This window comes from Sorex fumeus, unplaced genomic scaffold (genome assembly GCF_029834395.1).
Source record: "Sorex fumeus unplaced genomic scaffold, SorFum_2.1 ptg000037l, whole genome shotgun sequence".
Classification (NCBI taxonomy): domain Eukaryota; kingdom Metazoa; phylum Chordata; class Mammalia; order Eulipotyphla; family Soricidae; genus Sorex; species Sorex fumeus.
In genome coordinates this window covers 6,962,933-6,982,327 of record NW_026606094.1, presented here as the reverse complement: position 1 = coordinate 6,982,327, position 19,395 = coordinate 6,962,933, and the positions used below count along the sequence as shown (strand labels likewise).

Sequence of the window (19,395 nt, the reverse complement as noted above, 5' to 3'; positions counted from 1 at the left end):
GTTTGTAGAAGTATTTGGTGTTTGGAGATATAAGGATTTTCTAAGTATAATGTCATGCCTCATGTGACTAGTCATATTTTCACTTCTTTCTAAATTCAAATCCCTGAAAAATCTCTTTATTGTCTAATTGCTGTGGCAAAGGATTTCAATATTATGCTGAATTAATAGTGGTGAAACAGTACATCCTTATATTATGTCTGGTCTTAGAGCAAAGGTTTTCAGTTTTTCACCATTGAGTATAATGATAGATGTGGGTTATAATATATATACTTTGCAATATTGAGAAGCATCCTACTATTTCTATTTTTGAGACTCTTTTATAATCATAAAATATTGTTGGATATTATCAATGCTTTCTATACATTTATTAGTTTGATCACATGATTACTATCCTTCCTTATATTCATGAGATATGATTATTATTTGATTGGCGTATCATGAGTCATTCTTGCATGGCTGGGATAAATCCCATCTGATCATGGCCTATGGTTCTCTTAATGAAGTGTTGAATTCTGTTCATTGAGATTTTGTTTTGGACATTTGTGCATTTTTGTCAGTTCATTAGGGACAGGCAATTTACTTCAGTCATATATTGTCTACTTTTATTGCCAGGAAAATATCAGCCTCTGAGAATCTTTGTAGGATTACAATTTCAATTTCTATAAAGGAGGGACGAAGCCTGAGAAGGATGGGAAAACGATCCTCTTCATGGTTTGGAAGTAATATCTAGTAAAACATTCTGGGCCTGGGCTTTTTTTTTTTCTTTGATAATAGTTTCAATTTATGTGTTAATGTTTGGCTGTTCTGCAGTTATGATTCCTCTTCACTCAGTCTTAAATGATAGAATTCCAAAGTGTATTCATTTCCAAATTTGTAGCTTAAAGGTGTTCTGATGATCCTTCGAATACTTGTGCTATCTGCTGTTATTCCTCCGCTTTCATTTCTGAGATTTGTGTTTTCTGTCTTTTATTTCCTTCATGTGTCTAGTGAAGGGTTGAATTTTTCTTTAATAAAAATTAACAGTTCTTGAATTCACCATCTTTTTGTCCATTTTGTGGTTTCTATATCTCTGATTTAATTGTATCCTTTATTTCCCTCTTTGCTTACTTTGGTCTTCCTTTCACTCTTTTACATACATAGTGCATTTAGGTATTTTCTGTGGAATTTTCTTATTTTCTGATAAATATTTATATGGCTATGAACTTTCCTCATAGAATATCTTTTAGTAGTATCCCATAAGTTCTAGTAACTCATGTTTTCATTCTCATTTGTGTCCAGGAATGTAGTGGTTTCTTCCTATATTTAATCTTTGAACACTCATTGTCCAGTTGTAAGTTGTTTGGTCTCTAAGTGTCTGAGTTTTCACCAGCTCATCTGCAGTTAATTTTCATTTTCAAAACAATATGGACTGACAAAATATTTGATATGTTTTCTGTTATTTTTACTGTATGGAAACCCATGTTGTGTACATAAATGTGGTTTATCCTATGGAATGTTTCATGTGTATTTAAAGGGCATATACACTTAAATTTTTTGAGGAACCTATCATGCTTATTATGAAATTCACATTTTCCATGTATGTCTAGTATGGTCATTGTTTCACTGTTGGTTTTTTTTCCCTCCAAGCTGATCTATGCAGTGGTGAGAGGGTAGGTGTCAAAATCACCCTAATGCAATTGGTGACAATCATTGTCAAATTTTATCCCATTCCCATCTATCACTCATTTATTATCCAAGTTATTGAGACTAATTTTTTCTTGTTATTTCATATTTAAATCTTCCATAGTGAGATAGTAATGATCATTGTGGAATAAATCTGAAGTTGTCATTACGCTAACCAAAGGCTTCTTGAGATCTGTGCACCCTGACTGGTGATCCCAAACTCTTATGACAAATATTTCTTGTATTTTCCCCTTCTCACAATGTTTATTTATTGCTAACATTTAAATGTAAGGAAATAATCCCATATTTGTATTTTGATATTTCGTTACTTGCATGTGTGAGGTCCGGTATTTGAACGTTGGCACCACAAACACAAAGAAATGGTGAGAGAGGATGCAGGTTTGAGTCCTTTTTATTTGCAAGGTCATTTGATGCAGAGTCCACAGCAAACTTAGATTAATGGTTAAGACAAGAAAGTGTTAGAAACCACTTTTTTTTTGGAAAAAGAAGTTTTTGTTTCATGAAATGAATCTGGAGCGTGAAGATTCTAAACCTTATTTTAAAGATAAAATTTTTGTGATCAAGAACTTATTTTTAAATTTTATTAAATTTTAATCAAAATTAATTTAAACTTTATTTTTTATTTTTTATTTACACCTGGCTAAACTTAGTGCTTACTCTGGGCCTCTGACTCATGGGGATATGTGATGCTGGATATCAAAGTGGGTCACCCATGTGCCTTTTCCCCTGCAGTATCTCTCTAGTTGCTCATGGTCTTAATTTTTAAAGGAGAAGTTCAAAAGTGATGCTCAGGGTCCCATAATTCTGGGGACTCCTTTTAATCATTCAAGGTTGGGGCCTGAGGATTCAGGGTTCTTTTGGACCTAAAGTGTCAGGGATCACCTGGGCTCCCCCTTTGGCCCTCCATGGCCATGTCTTGTCCAGTGATCAGGGAACCATATGGTCTCTGAAATTGAACCAGGGTCCCTTAGACATATGGAAGATATATTTTAATTCCTTTACTATCTCTTCACATCCTTTCTACATCCTTCTTGTTCTAGCACTAATTTTACGTTTTCAGGTTACTTAGTGACATTATGGTACATATAATTTGCCATTTCTTCTCTTGAAATTAAAACTAACTCAGGGGTACAGAAAAATACTTTCTTAGAATAGAGTAGTGGATTATTAACAACACTTAGGCAAGTATATATGGTTGTATTCGATATGCCAAAAACAGTAACAACAAGTCTCACAATGGAGACGTTACTGGGCCCGCTCGAGCAAATTGATGAACAACGGGAGGACAGTGCTACAGTGCCACATGAGACCAAAATCATACATTAAGTAATGAAACTAGGGCAGAACACTTCCTTTCAGTGGAACATAGATCCATAAAATGTTTTGTTAACTTTAAACCTGAGTGAACTTTTTTTACATTTTATTGAATAACCATGAGATAGTTACAAGCTTTCATGTTTGGGTTGCGATCACACAATGATCAAACATTCATCACTCTACCAGTGCACATTATCCACCACCAATATCCCAGGTATACCCGCCCCCTTCCCCACCATCCCCCTGCCTCCATGGCAGACAATATCCCCATATTCTCTCTCTGGGCTGGAGCAATAGTACAGCAAGTAAGGTATGCCTTGCACATGGCCAACCCGGGTTCGATTCCTCCTCCCCTCTCGGAGAGTGCAGCAAGCTACCGAGATTATCTCGCCTGCATGGAAAATCCGGGCAAGCTCACCATGGCATATTCAATATGCCAAAAATAATAAACAGCAAGTCTCACAATTTGTTGTGAGACATTACTGGTCCCGCTTGAGCAAATTGATGAACAACAATTGGAAGACTCTCTTTTCTACTTTTGGGCATTATGGTTTGCAAAACAGATACTGAGAGGTTATCATGTTTGGTCCATTACCTACTTTCAGCACATATTTCCCATCCTGACCAGTTCCTCCAGCCATCATTTTCTTAGTGATCTCTTCTCTATTCCAGCTGCCTTCTGCTATTTGCTCATGAGGTAGGTTTCCAGCTATGCAACGATCTTTCTGTTCCACGTATCTACCATCCTTAGGTGTCAGCCTCATGTTATATTGTTTTATACTCCATAAATGAGTGCTGTCCTTCTGTGTTTGTCCCTCTCTTTCTGATTCACTTCACTTAGGATGATGCTCTCCATGTCTATCCATGTATAAGCAAATTTCATGACTTCATCATTTCTCCTACTAGCTACATGATATTCTATTGTAGAGATTTACCAAAGTTTCTTTAATCAGTCATCTATTCTAGGACACTTGGGTTGTTTCCAGATTTTGGCTATTGTGAACAGTGCATTTTTTTCAAGATATGAGGGACCAGTATTTTGAAGAACATTAAGAACTTTTAGTTGATTCAAAAATTGAACAAATTTTCGACTTTTTATCTATGAAAGGTTTTGAGTCCTTTTTTCCCTTTGCTTCATTAAAAATGATACTTTCTCACAAGTCTGGGAAGTCATATTAAGGATATGTTCGATAACTCTAAAGTCGTCTTTCATAAATAACAATCAGAATAAGTGTTCCAATAATTTTTTTATTCAAAGGAATTTTCCATTACCTTGCTTGGTAAACAATTTTGCACTGTCTGGGAGATTAAAATATAAATACCTACATTTAGTTTTCTATAAGCTCAGTAATAGTTTGAGACGATAAAATACAAGGTACTATAGAATTTGTATTAGGAAAGAATTTTTGATTCAAACACATGAGTGTTTGCACATAGGATTAGGTATTCTATATTCAAAAATTATGTATAAATTAAACTTTAGGTATCCAAAGTTTGAGAAGATGGAAAAATTTTTCATCCCTGTTACAGAAATGCAGTATAACTACACATTTCTTTTTGTTTTCAGTTATAGAGGAGCAACTTTCAAAACATATCAGAAACATGATGCATGAAGAATGACTTTTAAATGCAACGTGATCATTATCTCTTTCTATGCTTATTGCTTGCATTGATTTTTGAATAAACCAAACTGTGTAGGAAGAAGTGATTTTAATAGTAATTACTTATACCATGCAATTGCTATTGGTCAATAATATCTTCTTTAGGAGCTTTGTTGAGTTCAGTGGAGTATCCAAGGCAATGTTCATTTTCTTTCTGTTTCCAATGTTCTTGACTGCGGATTACAGAGCGCCTCCTATTGTCTCTAATACAACCTATGTCTTAGCCTGGAATGGCCCAAGTGAACAATGTATGCAACGCCATGATATTTTTCTGGATATGAGCATCTATTCATTAATCGGAAACCCCAAATTCGGTGTCTCACGTCAAAATGTTACCATATTTTACATCGAAAAACTTGGTATGTATCCCTTCATTGACTTTAAAACAAAACAAGGAAAATATGGAGTAATTCCTCAGTCAGCAGATCTAAACGCACACTTGAAAAAGGCTGAGAGTGATATTATCTATTACTTACCCAAAGATGAGTTGGGGTTGGCTGTAATAGACTATGAAGAGTGGAGACCTCTCTGGAAAAGAAACTGGGGTGACAGAATATTTTACCGGAGGAAATCAATTGATTTAGTTAAGCAAACTTCTCCAGGCCTTTCTGATGAAGCTGCCGAGCCTCTTGCCCAAAGACAGTTTGAAGCGGCAGCAAAGGAATTCATGCTGAAGACTTTGCAGTTGGGAGTGAAACTTCGACCAAACAATTATTGGGGTTTTCACAATTTTCCTGATTGTTACAATCATAATTATCATAACAATAAAAACTACACTGGATCTTGCCCTGAGATAGATAAGCAAAGAAATAATGAACTCAGCTGGTTGTGGAATGAAAGCACTGCCCTTTACCCAACCATTTATTTGACTACAAAATTAAAGCAGACTCCACAGGCTGCATTGTTTTCCCGTAATCGCGTTAACGAAGCCATTCGGATTGCTGAATCATGGGACAGAAATAATCCACTTCCGGTTTTTGTATACATGCGTTCAGTTTTTATTGATAATCCCTCAGAATTTCTTTCCGAGGTAAGTAAATCACGGTAGGATAACTACAAGAAATTTTTCACAATGATATTTAATATAATTGGCCTGCATTCTTAAAGGGAGTAAAATATATCTTTATATTTTTTTACTTATTTATTTATTTATTTATTTTTGAGCAAAAACCTGCTGTACTAAGGACTTGCTCCTTTCTCTGTACTTGGGATCACTCCCAGAGGTGATTGAGGGACCATATGGGGTTCCAGGGATCAAATCCAGTTCTGCATTTGCAAGGCAGGCGCTCTGTTCTTTTAAATGTATTTCCAGCCCTAGATTTTATCTGCTTTGCTTTCTATTTTTAAGCTACATCTGACAGTGTTCAGGGCACATTTCTGGCTCTGCACTCAGGGATCACTTCTAATAGGTCTTAGAGAATGCATGAGATGCAGTGGATTAAACCTGGGTGCGAGGTTAGTGCCTACCCAACCGATGATCCCTCAGCTCCTAAAATCTATTTTAATAGCTTTTAGGAACAAGCCTACATAATTATTTATCAATACATAATTATTAAATAAGGCTCTGACTAGTTTATAATTTAATCATGCCTGCTGTGCAGGGAAGAAGATCACATAGAGAATGAAGTAACTCGGTTTATTTAACTTTGAAGTGCCTGCTTTCTTGACAATAGAAGAAATTAACATAATGACAAGTATTTTGGATATAGGTGGACAATAACTGTGTAAAATGGTTACAAATGATAGGAAGACAGTTAAATTATTGTTGGCTCAGCACACTTAGTCATGTCACACTTTTCTATGAATGACATTTTCATATGACCTCTGTTAATTCTTTCTATCCTATTTGCCAGATTGACCTTGTCAATACAATTGGTGAAACTTATGCTCTTGGAGCCTCTGGAATTGTAATATGGGGAAGCTACACTATAGCCCAAAATAAGGTAATTTGAGTTAATAGTAAATAGATGGAAACATTTTGTTTTTTAATGTATTGAAATTGTGATATTGAGTAATGAAATAAGTGTTATGCTTTGGCACATAGTGATGGATGTTCAATTAAAATAATTGAATCAATCATCCTAGGTTTTGTACACATATTTAATAAGGGAGAAATATTTCACTTCTTTTATCAGTAAAAAGATTAGTCACAAAATTAGTTAATAAGATGAAACAAACATAAAAATTAAAAGTGAAATTGGTTAAAATACTCTAGACTGTTTTGAAGAATCAAAAGTAAAATTATAATCTCAATTTTCTGACATAGTGTAGGATAATTTCTCTGCTACCTTGCATAGAAATAGTAATACTCTTAAAAGAATTATTACTATTTACTATGCATTGGCTAAGTTTTTGCTGAATAACAATAGTGTATTGTAGAGATTAGCCAATAATGACCATGAGTCAAATCTATCTGACTTCTTTCATTGTTCTACTACTAGACTAATAATCACTTAGATTTACAAAACATATTAAAAGTTCAAAGTAATAGTATCTTATAAAATGTTTTAGAATTTAAATTAAAATTTAATATCTGTTAGTTAATAACAGATCAATATATTCTATGTTAATATATTTTGGGGGACAACATAAACATGCTTGTTGCTTGTTGGTTTTGATGTCTATAACTGTATGTGTTAATAATTCAAGCCTAAAAAGCAAAAGGCAGAATCTATATAATTATACAACCTGAAAAGTTTACCCTCTGGTCCTTAATAGGGAAAGAACATGAACACTTGACTTGTTAAAGAATAATTATGATTAGATGACAGAGAATTTAATTAGGGGCCAGAAATGTAACTGTGAACAGAGCAAAATCCCTTCATCAGATGGCTTCATTTTCATGCGATACACAAATAGTCTGTTTCGTGGTGATATATGCCACTAAGAGCAATGAAATTAGTATGGTAAGGTGTGAAAGAAAAGAGTGAGTTGGATATTTCTATGTGAGGTAGTCATATAATGTGTCAATCTGATGGGATGAAATTGAAACAAAATCAATGAAAATTAGGGACCATGTTTCTGGACATGAGTAATGGCCTTGAAATTAGAATGTACTTTTCAAAAAAGAGGGAAAAGGGTCAATGTGATGGATGAACAGTGTGGAAGGAATAGAGTAGTAAAAAATGTTGCCAGTTGAATAGTGCCATGGAGAAAAGTTAATAAGATGAAACAAAAATAAAAATTAAATTTTTATTTCCATGGAGATTGTCTAATGATGTCTTTGCAAAGATTCTTTCTCTAGTAACTGTAGAGAAAAGGCTATTCTGTAAGACCTGAAGAGACAACGTATTCTATTGTCCATCAGAATGATCATGATTTTACCTTAATTATAAAAAATACTTAAATAACTGTAGTCTTTAAAATTCTTTTACTATGATCTCAGTCATTCTTTCTATTTGGAAAACTTTTATTTTCTCTGATTTGATCACCAAGTAACAAAAAGAACAGAAAAAATGTATTTAGAGAAAGTTATTTAGATGCTTATGAAAATAGTTATTTTAGAAAAAGCTTTTAGATTTCAGGAAACATATAATAAAAATTTGTTGTTGTTTGCACCACACCCAATATTGCTCAGGTCTTACTGCTGGCTCAGCAATCAGATATTACTCCTGGTTGGTCTCAGGGTATAATATAGGGTTCATGATTTGAACCCAGTTTGGCCACATGGAAAGCAATCATCTAGCCTTCTGTAACATATTTTGGTCTAAATTAAAAAATTTTAATTTAAGTAATATTCCGACTTCCTCTGCCCCTCTCGGAGAGCCCGGCAAGCTACTGAGAGTATTCGATATGCCAAACACAGTAACAACAAAGTCTCCAATGGAGACGTTAATGGGCCCGCTCGAGCAAATCGATGATCAACGGGAGGGCCTTTACCTTTACCTTTTCTGATTTTCCCCAGCATATCTCCAACTTTATATCCTCCCCAAATTTATATTGTTATGCTCATTATTCTATGTGAAAAAAACATTATAAATCCTCCATGCAGCTTCCTTTATGTAAATAGTACTGTGAACTTTAAACTTAATGAATAATAAAGAGACATTTCCCAATTAATACGACATGATAAAGAATTTAATTTTCTACCCTTAATATTTTTATTTTTATCTTAAATTTTTATTATTTTATCACAATTCTCAGAACATCTACAGTATTATTTATGAAAAAATAGTTCTTTAACAGTTTTTTTTGGTTTTGCACACCCATTTGTGCTCAGGGATCACTCCTAGAGGAATTTTAAGAACCATATAGGGTGCCAAGGATAGAATATGGGTTGATCACATGGAAGGCAAGTGCCTAAATCACTGTACTATCTCTTTTGCCCCTGTCCTTCAATGTTAACATGACTGTTTTCTACCAGTGACACTGTCTCACTATTGTCACACTTGAATTCATTACATATATTTCTCTTACATTTTTCAATTTATTTTTATTTGAACGCTACCTCATTCATTGAAAAATTAGTTTTTACTATTCACGTTCTTTGCCATCAATAGAATCTTGTTTTGTAATGTTTCAGTTGACTGATTGGCAATTTGAGAAAGCCAATAATTGTAATAATTGTGAGTTAATAAATTAACGGTTATAGAATGTAAGAAAATCATGTAATTCCATTTTGCTTTATTTTGTTTTATTTTTTTGGCATGGGAAGATTTCCTGAGTGGTGTTCATGAGGATTCCAGGTGTGCCTCAAAAGATTTAGGGGCCTCTCCCTATGAGTTTGCTCAATCAGAACAGCAGTTCAATGCTAGTGCTGAGAAGGCAGTGCTGTGTGTGTGTGTGTGTGTGTGTGTGTGTGTGTCTGTGTGTGTCTGTGTCTGTGTCTGTGAATGTGTGTCTGTGACAGAGATTATATAGGTGTACTAGAGCCCTGGGACACTGTAACAGGGTTCACAAGCATTCACAACCACATAGAACGATGTTGCTGGCACATGGAACCCTTGTGAATAGCATTCGGGAACCCTTCCCATCCAAAAGAATGAAAGATTCCTAAATTGATTTATATTCTAGTCAGTGGTATATTCTAGTCAGTGGAATTAGAGCTATATCCTCAACAGATAGGCCCAGACACCAACTCAAACTAGCACAGTAACCTTTCCCCATACACAAAAAATTCATCAAATACTGAGGAAGGCCAAAGGTAAGGTAGATTAAGTTTCACCAATAATAGCATGTGATATTCACTTAGAGATGATTACAAAACATATTTGAAGTAATATTTCTTATTACACTAAACAAGATTAATTTTCTATATTTTTGATCTGCTTTTTGTTTTTCTTGCTTTCATACTCTGTTTATAAAGATAAATTAATTCACTTGTAAACTAACTTGTTCCTCAATATTCTGAATTTCCTAAATATTTATAGGTTGCTTGCCAGAAACTACAAACTTATGAGAGGCAGATACTGAGTCCTTACTTAATCAATGTCACTCTAGCAGCTAAAATGTGTCACCAAGCACTCTGCCAAGATCGAGGATTCTGTACCAGGAAAAATTGGAATTCAAATGACTATCTTCACCTGAACCCAAGGAATTTTCTTATTAAGTTTGCGTATTGTGACAAGTTCACAATATACGGGGAGCCCTCAGTTGAAGACCTACAGCAGTTTTCTGACAAATTTGATTGCACCTGTTTTACCAATGTCACTTGTAAGAAGAATGCTGAAGTAGAAAATATTAAAAACATAAGGGTATGCATTAATGAGGAAGTTTGCATATCAGCCTTTGTAAACCCAAGAGAAAATCGCAAAGGCGTTCGTACCAGAAACACCAAAGCAACCACCACAACCCTCACCATAAGCCGCATCACAACCACCAGAACCTCCACCACCACCACCACAACCACCACCACAACCACCACCAAGAGGCCAAGGATTTTCTAGTCAACTAAACGGCCTCACAGAATCTTCTCTATCACATAGACTAGTCTTTTCTTAAAATCGCATAAAACGTACCCATTGATGTCAGAAGAGTCATCCTCAACAGCAACCAAGGAAAAGCTTTGAAAGTATATGTACACTCTCTCTATTGATATCCTTTACAGTATAATATTTAGCTTATTCAGATTAAATTTTAGTAGCCCCAGTTGACTTTATATCACTTTGATATTTGAAATGTGACTAGAGAATGCCCCTAATAACAGCTTACTTTTTTTGTGAGGGGAGAATTGGCCCATATCCGCGATGCTCAGAGGTCACTCCTGTGTCACTGCTCAGGAATTAGACTTAATGTTCTTTGGAGAACCCTATGGGATGCCAGAGATGGAACCAAGGTTCACCAGATACAAGCCCTTTCCACTTTGCTATCATTATGACCATGTTTTTATCAAAACATTTTTCGTAGGTAAAATTTTTCTTAAATTATTATTGACTAATAAATTAAAACTGGAATGGGCACTTACCTTGCATGGGGCTGACCCCACTTAGAGCCTAGCACAGCAAGTTGCTCCCCCAGCACTGTCAGGAGATTTACATGAAATAACAGGCAAGAATAAGCTTTCAGCATTGTGATTGTGATCCTAAAACAGAACAAAATAAATAAAAATTCATTGTACAATTTGACTCTAAATATATGAAAATTGATACTAAATTTTTGTTTAATATACTTTGGAGTTTTAATCTGCTTATTATATTACCAAATAAATTGAGTAAGAGGGTTTCCTGTCTTATATTTTCTATTTATTATACTAAGTTAAGGAATATTTTCTATGTTTTTCATAGCATATCTTGTTAGAGTAGTCTGTTTTATTCTTCATTGTGTCAAAGACGATCAAAAGACCTATTACAATTTGAGGTCAAGATTATCTCTTAGAAAAGTAAAGATTTTGACAATACAAATTTACTGCAAATAAACATACAAGCACTTTGCAATCATAGTAACATGTTGCAAATTGTTGAGATAAAAATGATTTATAAAATGCTTTGTTATCATAATACAAATTGTTTCTATGTATCATACTACTATTATTAGTTATATAATATTTATGATTTAACTTGTATTGAATAAAATAATTTTCTATTCACTGAATTATTCATTATTGGCTATTGACTTTTACTCAGTGTATTTTGTATTCAGAATTCATATATAATATGTATGTATAATACTCATTTTTGACTTTTGATTGTCAAATGTGAAAATCCTATGAACCTAAATTTCCTATTTTCTCCTAGTGTCAGTGCCCTTAATAACAGTTTACTTTTGGTGTGGGGTTTGGGTCACACTTGGCATTGCTCAAGTTTTACTCCTGTTTCTGCTCTCATTAATTGCTCCTGGCAGTGCTCAAAGGACTCTAAGGAATCCAGGAATGGAACACACGTTGACCGCATGTAAACCCTACCCTCATTTTTATCATTAATGCAGTTAACTTTTTTAGCAAAAGGTCTTTCATAAAAAAGTTGTCCTTGAATTATTATTGATCAATAAATTAAAATTTGACTAAGGATCTTTATTTCAAAATAAGTGGGTAGAGACATAATACAATATTTTAACCATTTACCTTCTTGTCGCTAGCCCCAGTGAGAACCACAGCACAATAACTAATCCCTCAAGAGTTTAAAGGTGATATCCCTGAGCAGAGGCCAGCAATAAGCCTTGAGTATGTGGCTACGGACCTAAAACACAACAACAACAGCAACTAATTATAGTACAGTTTGAATTTAAGTAAATGAAAACTGATATTGGATTTTGATTGAATCTGCATTTGGTTTTAATACCATAAAATTGAGTTTGTAAGAAAAGGTCCTATCATATTTTCCAATTATTATGTACATATTAAGAATATTTTCTTTACTGTTCACAATAGCTAAAATGTGAAAACAACTCAAGTGCCCTAGAATAGATGACTGGTTAAAGATACTTTTGTACATCTACACAATGGAATACTATGCAGCTGTTAGAAAAGATGAAGTCATGAAATTTGCTTATAAATGGATAGACATGGAGAGTATCATGCTGAGTAAAATGGGTCAGAGAGAGAAGGACAGACATAGAAGGGCTGCACTCATTTGTGGAGTATAAAACAATATAACATGAGGCTGACAGGTAGGTAGATACATGGATGGTAGATACATGGGGCAGGAAGATTGCTCCATAGCTGGAAGCCTGCTTTATAAGCAAAGGGCAGAAGGCAGCTAGAATATAGAAGGGATCACTAAGAAAATGATGGTTTGAGGAACGGGTCAGGATGGGAGATGTGTGCTGAAAGTAGATAATGGACCAAACATGATAACCTCTCAGTATCTGCATTGCAAACCATCATCAAGTAAAGAGAGAGTATAAGGAATATCATTTGTCTTGGAGGTAGGGGGAGAATGGGAAATGGGGGGGTATATCTGGAATATTGGTAGTGGGGAATGCACACTGGTGGAGGGATGGGTGTTTGATTATTGTGTGATTGTAACCCAAACACGAAAGCTTGAAACTATCTTATGGTGATTCAGTAAAACTAAAAAAAATAAAAAGAATATTTTCTTTATTGTTCATAGCATCTGTTAGAATTGCCTATTACATTTCTCATTCTATGAAATACTAATTAAAAGACCTTTAACATTTTGTGGTTAAAATTACTTCTTAGAAAAGTGAAAATTCGAATCATACAAAATTATCACAAATAGATGTAGAAGTAATTTGCAATCATTACAAAATGTTACAAAATGTTAAGGTGAAACATTATCTTTTTAAATGCTTTGTTCTAATAATAAAAGCTCTTTCTACACATAATCTTAACTCAATTTAATAACTATTTGATTTTTTAGAATTTTATTTGTATTGAATCAAAGGAAAATTTCTATTTATTAAATTATTCATAATACTACAAACTTTTACCCTTGGCGTAGTATTAATTTAGAATTCATGTATCTGAGTAACTACCCCTCCCCAACAGGTCTGTTCCCATTTGGATACCCCCAAACCCAAACTCGGTACCTGGAAAGCCAGCCATGGCTGGGACCCGGGCCTGGGGCACCTGCCTCCATTTCCACAGCAAGTGCCAGCCTAATTAGTCACTGCCCCTCCCCAACAGATCTGTGGACTAGCATCTGGACTGTCTAGGGGCATGACCACCACTGTAGGGTGTGTGGCCTCTTCAAAGCAGGCGTGGCCTCCTCAAAGTGGGCGTGGCCTTCTCCTTGGCTGCACTTACATTTCCCACTCCCTGTAGTCTTGATTATCATCCCAGCCTTTACCACCTAATTCTGTGGAATAAGTCCGGGCCATCTCAACTACAACAATTATCCACTGGCCTGCTCCAATTCTAACAAAAGACCAGTAAGACCAGTACACAAAAAGCTGTACAAGCCCAATATTATAAGAGCACCTACTCCAAGCTTCACTAGATGCCCATCTTAAGACAAAGAATAATGCCTGAAAGAAAGGTCAAACTCTAGAAAGGGAGAATGGTCAACACCATCGACCAACCCTATCCACAATTCTTTCCCATAATAAGAGGGAACAGTGATAGTGATTTCCAGGGTTTGACAACTCAACAAACAAAACAACATAAAGAAAGAGTGCAAATCTCCACTACAAGGAAAGGATAAAGAGACAAGTCCCGAATCCTCAATTGGGGTTATCCACAAATATGCTCTCTCTGATAAACAAATCTGAGATGAAATGCAGAGGTTGATCAAGGAAGTACTCAAAGAATCAATGGAGGAGATATCCAGAAAAATAGAGGAAGAAATGAAAGAGATAATAGAATGGATAGTCGAGAAAATACATGAAGAAATGAGAGCAAAAATCAAAAAGCTACAAAAATAAGTCTCACAAATAAAGGATTCGGTAGATGAAATTAAAAACTCAGTAGTGCCCTCCACAGTAGGATGAATACAGTTGAATACGGAATGAGTGAGCTTGAAGATCACTTGATCAGTGGACTTCCCATTAATCGTCAATTTGCTCGAGTGGGCGCCAGTAACGTCTCCATTTGTCCCTATCGCGTGCTAGTGTAGCCCAATGGCGTCTGTTCATTATAGGAACACGAAGAGCCTAAAATTAATCATTCATGACCTTGATGAAGAAGTCTGGCCATCTGGTAGGTGGGCGGCCAGCGGTCTTTTGACATCCCACGGAATCCAGTTGGTAACGGCTCTAGTCCAGCGGTCATCTCTAAATCTCATTATGTGTCCAGCCCATCTGATTTTTGATGCCTTGGCAAACAAGACAGTGTTCCTGATTCTTGATCGTCAACGGAAGTCGGAACTCTGGATTCTTTCTCTCATTTGAGAGAAACGTGATACTGCAAGGATAACTCTTTCAATTCCTCTTTGGGAGACCCGAATAGCGTTCTCATTCTGTTTGTGTAGGGTCCAGGTCTCTGAGGGGTATGTTAATGCAGGAAGAACAGTGGAATCAAAGAGATGTGCCTGTAGCTGAAGGATCTTCATCCTCTTAGCTATTTTTTTTATGCTCTTAAAGGTGTTCCAAGATGCTCTCTTCCTCCTGCGCAACTCAGATGGCAGGTCATTCATCATGTTGACTTCTAGACCTAGGTACAAATAAATGTTTCATTCAGAGATGGTTGTTCCCTTGAGAGAGAATGGAGCATCAGGAACGAGGCTGTTTCTTATAAACATTGTCTTCATAAAATTCAGCTGTAGTCCGACATTTCCACAGTCACGGTCAAAGTCGGAGAGCATTTGTGCCGCTTGGCAAATGTTTGGTGTTATTAAAACAATGTCATCAGCAAAGCGGAGGTGGTGTAGTTGCCAACCATCTATCTTCACTCCCATTCCTTCCCATTCCAGTCATCGCATGATGTTCTCGAAGGTGGCACTGAAGAGTTTCCGTGAAATGGTATCACCCTGCCAAACCCCTCTCTTGACATAGATGATTACTTCTTTGTAGAATGGTGAGATCCTGGTAGTGAATTCATAATACAGCTCACAAAGGATTCTGATTTATTGAGTTTGAATGCCCTGATTTGTTAGGGCTTCAATGACCACTTCCGTCTGAACAGAATCAAAGGAGTTCTTTAAATCAATGAACGTTAGACAGAGTGGCATCTTGAACTCCCAAGAAGCCTCAATGAGATTGGGTATCGTGTGGATATGGTTGATGGTGCTGAATCCTTTTTGGAACCAGGCTTGCTCCCATGGTTGTCTTTCATCTAGTGTTCTGCCAATCTTATTCAGGGTGACTAGAGTGAACCACATCTATTCAAATGTAAATATTCGATTCAAGTTGTTAGGCATTTGAATGAATCAATGTTTAAGGCCAAGTTTGAGTTGACAAGGACACCTACACCTCCAAAGCCTCTTTTCTCGCATGTCCCGAGGAAAAATTCTTCTCCAGTGTCAAAAACAGCATGATGTGATTGGTGCCTTCTTGTCTTGGTCAAACCAATGATGTCGTACTTGATCTTTCGTGCTTGTATCATAGGGTCCTTGATAGATGCATCCAATGGTAGCATACATGCATTGAAAGTACAGATGATAATTTTTGTCTTCAAGACTAAGAGCTTGAAGATGAGCAACAGAAATCCAAGAGGGAACAACAAACAATGGAATAAGACCTCAAAATAACTTTAAAGAGACCTAGGGGAGGATGCCAAGAGTTACAACATTAGAAACATAGGAGTGCCAGAAGGACAGGGAGGTAACCCCAATGAAAAATCCGCATTCAAAGAAATTATTGCTGAAAAGTTCCCAGAGTTAAAGAATGCAGACATCCAAATCCAAGGAGCCAGAATGGTGCCAGCTAAAACAGACCCAAATAAAAACATTCCAAATGCATATCAAAGTCAGAATGGTGACTGCTGTGGACAAAGACACAATATTGCTAGCAGAAAAGTCAAAGAAAGAAATAACACAGAAAGAACCAGCACTAGGATTTACAGCAGACCTATCAGAGGAAATCCTCCAAGCTCAAAGATAGTGGTGGGATACAGTAAAAAAACACAAAGAAATGAACACCTCACCAAGAATACTTTATCCAGTTAAACTCTCACTAAACCTTGATGCAACTATACACCATTTTGTAGATAAACAACAGCTCAGGAACTACCTAGAGGCAAAACCCAATTTAAAAGAAGGATCAAGGGAGCCCATGTAAAATAAGAAGGAACACATTTATAAATACAACCAACCCTTACAGAAAGATGGCACAAAACCCATGATAATAACCTCTCAATAAAATGGTCTAAGTGCACCAATCAAGAGACACAGAGTAGCAAAATGGATCCAGAAACTGAAGTCAAAATTTTGCTGACTACAAGAATCTCATCTGAAAAATCAGAGCAAATACATACTCAAAGGAAAAGAATGGAAAACAATTCTGCAAGCAAATAGCTCCCTCAAAAAGCTGGAGTGGCGATACTAGTATCAAACAAAATAAATTCCAGGTAGAAAAAGATTAGAAGGGACAGCGAAGGCCATTTTCGATTTATCAAGGCATACACAAAACAGGAAGAGATCACACTCTTAAATGTATATACACCTAATGAGAGACCAGCTAAATACTTAAAATAACTACTATCAGATTTTAAGGAGAACATCACTAGCAACACAATAGCAGTTGGAGATTTCAACATCACCTTATCACTTCTGGATATTCAAGAAAAACAAAAATCTACAAGGAAACATTGGCTTTGAAGGAAAGAATAGAAGAGAGAAGGCTAATAAACCTATACAGGCCTTTACACCCCCCCAAAAGAAAGAAAACACATTCTTCTCCAGAGCACACAAAACATTTTCCAAAATAGACCACGTTCTAGGCCACAAAACATACCTTAATAGAATCAGAAAGATTGAAATAGTATCAACAATCTTCTCAGACCACGTTGCACTCAAGATAGAAGCAAATCACACAAAGACATTGAGGAACAAATTAAACACCTGGAAATTAAAAACTCAATGATAAACAATGATTGAGTCAGGAAGGAAGTCAAAGATGATATCGAAAGATATCTGGAAACAAATGAGAATGAAGACACCAGCTACCGGAACCTATGGGATGCAGCTAAATCCATGCTCCGAGGAAAATTTATAGCATTGCAAGTATTCCTAAGGAAAGAAGAAAGGGCCTACATAGATTACCTAACCATACAGCTCAATGTCTTAGAAAAAGACCAACAAAAGGAACCCAAAATTGCCCGAAGGAAGGACATAATAAAACTTAGAGCAGAAATTAATGACATGGAAACCAAAAAAATAATTTGAAAGGTCAATGAAACCAAGAGCTGATTCTTTGAGAAAATAAATAAGATTGATAAACCACTAGCAAGACTCATAAAGAAAGAGAGAGAGAACCCTAGTAAACTGAATCAGAAATGAAAATGGGGACAACACAACAGAAACCAATGAAATTCAAAAGATCATCAGAGACTACTTTGAGAGTCTGTATGCCACAAAACAAGAGAACCTAGAAGTAATGCATATATTCCTAGATTCCTATCATCTCCCAAGATTGATTCAGGAAGACTTGGGATACCTGAATAGACCCATTCATATCAAGGAAATTGAAGTGATAATCAAAAGGCTTCCCAAAATCAAAATCCGAGGCCCAGACAGATTCACTAGTAGATTCTTCCAAATATTTACAGACCTTTTGTCAGTTCTCCTCAAGCTTTTCCAGGAAATTAAAAAAACAAGAATTCTCACAAACAGCTTCTATGAGGCACATATCTTCCTAATACCAAAAGCAAACAAAGACACCACCAACAAAGAAAACTATAGGCCAATAACTGTGATGAACACAGATGTGAAGATCCTCACCAAAATATTAGCAAATAGAATCGAACAACTCATCAAAAAGATGATACATCACGACTAAGTGGGATTCATCCCAGGGATTCAAGAATGGTTTAACATTCAGAAATCAATCAATATAATCCATCATATCAACAAATTAAAGATAAAAACCATATGATCATATCAATAGATACAGAGAGAGCTTTTGACGAGAATCGTTTATTATGAAAAATCTCACCAATATGGGTTTTGAAGGTACTTTCCTCAATATAGTCAAAGCCATCTACAACAAACCCACTGCAAGCATTATCCTTAATGGGGAAAAACCAAAGACCTTTCCGCTAGGATCAGGGACAAGATAAGGATGCTCACTATCACCACTTCTGTTCAATATAGTGCTGGAAGTACGTGAAATAGCAATTAGGAAAGAAAAAGATACTAAAGGCATCCAGATAGGAAAGGAAGAAATCAAGCTCTCACTATTCGCAGATGATATGATACTATATCTTGAGAATCCTAAATCCTCTACCAAGAAATTTCTAGACACAAAGACTTGTACAGTAAAGTCTCAGGTGATAAAATCAATACCGCAAAGTCCACGGCCTTCCTATATGCAAATAATTAGAGAGAGAGGAAAGTGACATGAAAAGAAAAACCCATTCACAATTGTGCCCCAGAAAATCAAATACCTAGGAATCTAACTAAAGATGTAAAGGACCTCTACAATGAAAAAACTACAAAACGCTATTTCATGAAATAAAAGAGGACACGAGGAAATGGAAATATATCTCCTGCTCATGAATAGGAAGTATTAACATCGTAAAAATGACAATACTACTGAAAGCATTATAAACACTCCTGAAAGATTCAACGCAATCCCTATAAGTATATCCATGAAAATCTTCAAATAAATAGGTCAAGAACTCCTGAAATTTATATGGAACAACAAATGCCCACGAATAGCTAAAGCAATTGTTGCGAAAAAGACAAGGGGAGGCATCAACCTCCCCAACCTCAAACTCTTCTACAAAGTGCTAATAATTAAA

At 35.8% G+C, this 19,395-nt stretch overlaps 1 protein-coding gene across 1 annotated transcript; it reads left to right on the top strand.

The window, feature by feature from the left end:
- The first annotated feature begins 4,824 nt into the window (after positions 1-4,824).
- Positions 4,825-10,546, top strand: LOC130027615 (hyaluronidase PH-20-like). The gene is made up of 3 exons (XM_056118457.1): positions 4,825-5,691; positions 6,515-6,604; positions 10,031-10,546. The coding sequence occupies exons 1-3, from the start codon at positions 4,825-4,827 to the stop codon at positions 10,544-10,546; spliced, it is 1,473 nt and encodes a 490-aa protein (XP_055974432.1).
- Positions 10,547-19,395: the final 8,849 nt, after the last annotated feature.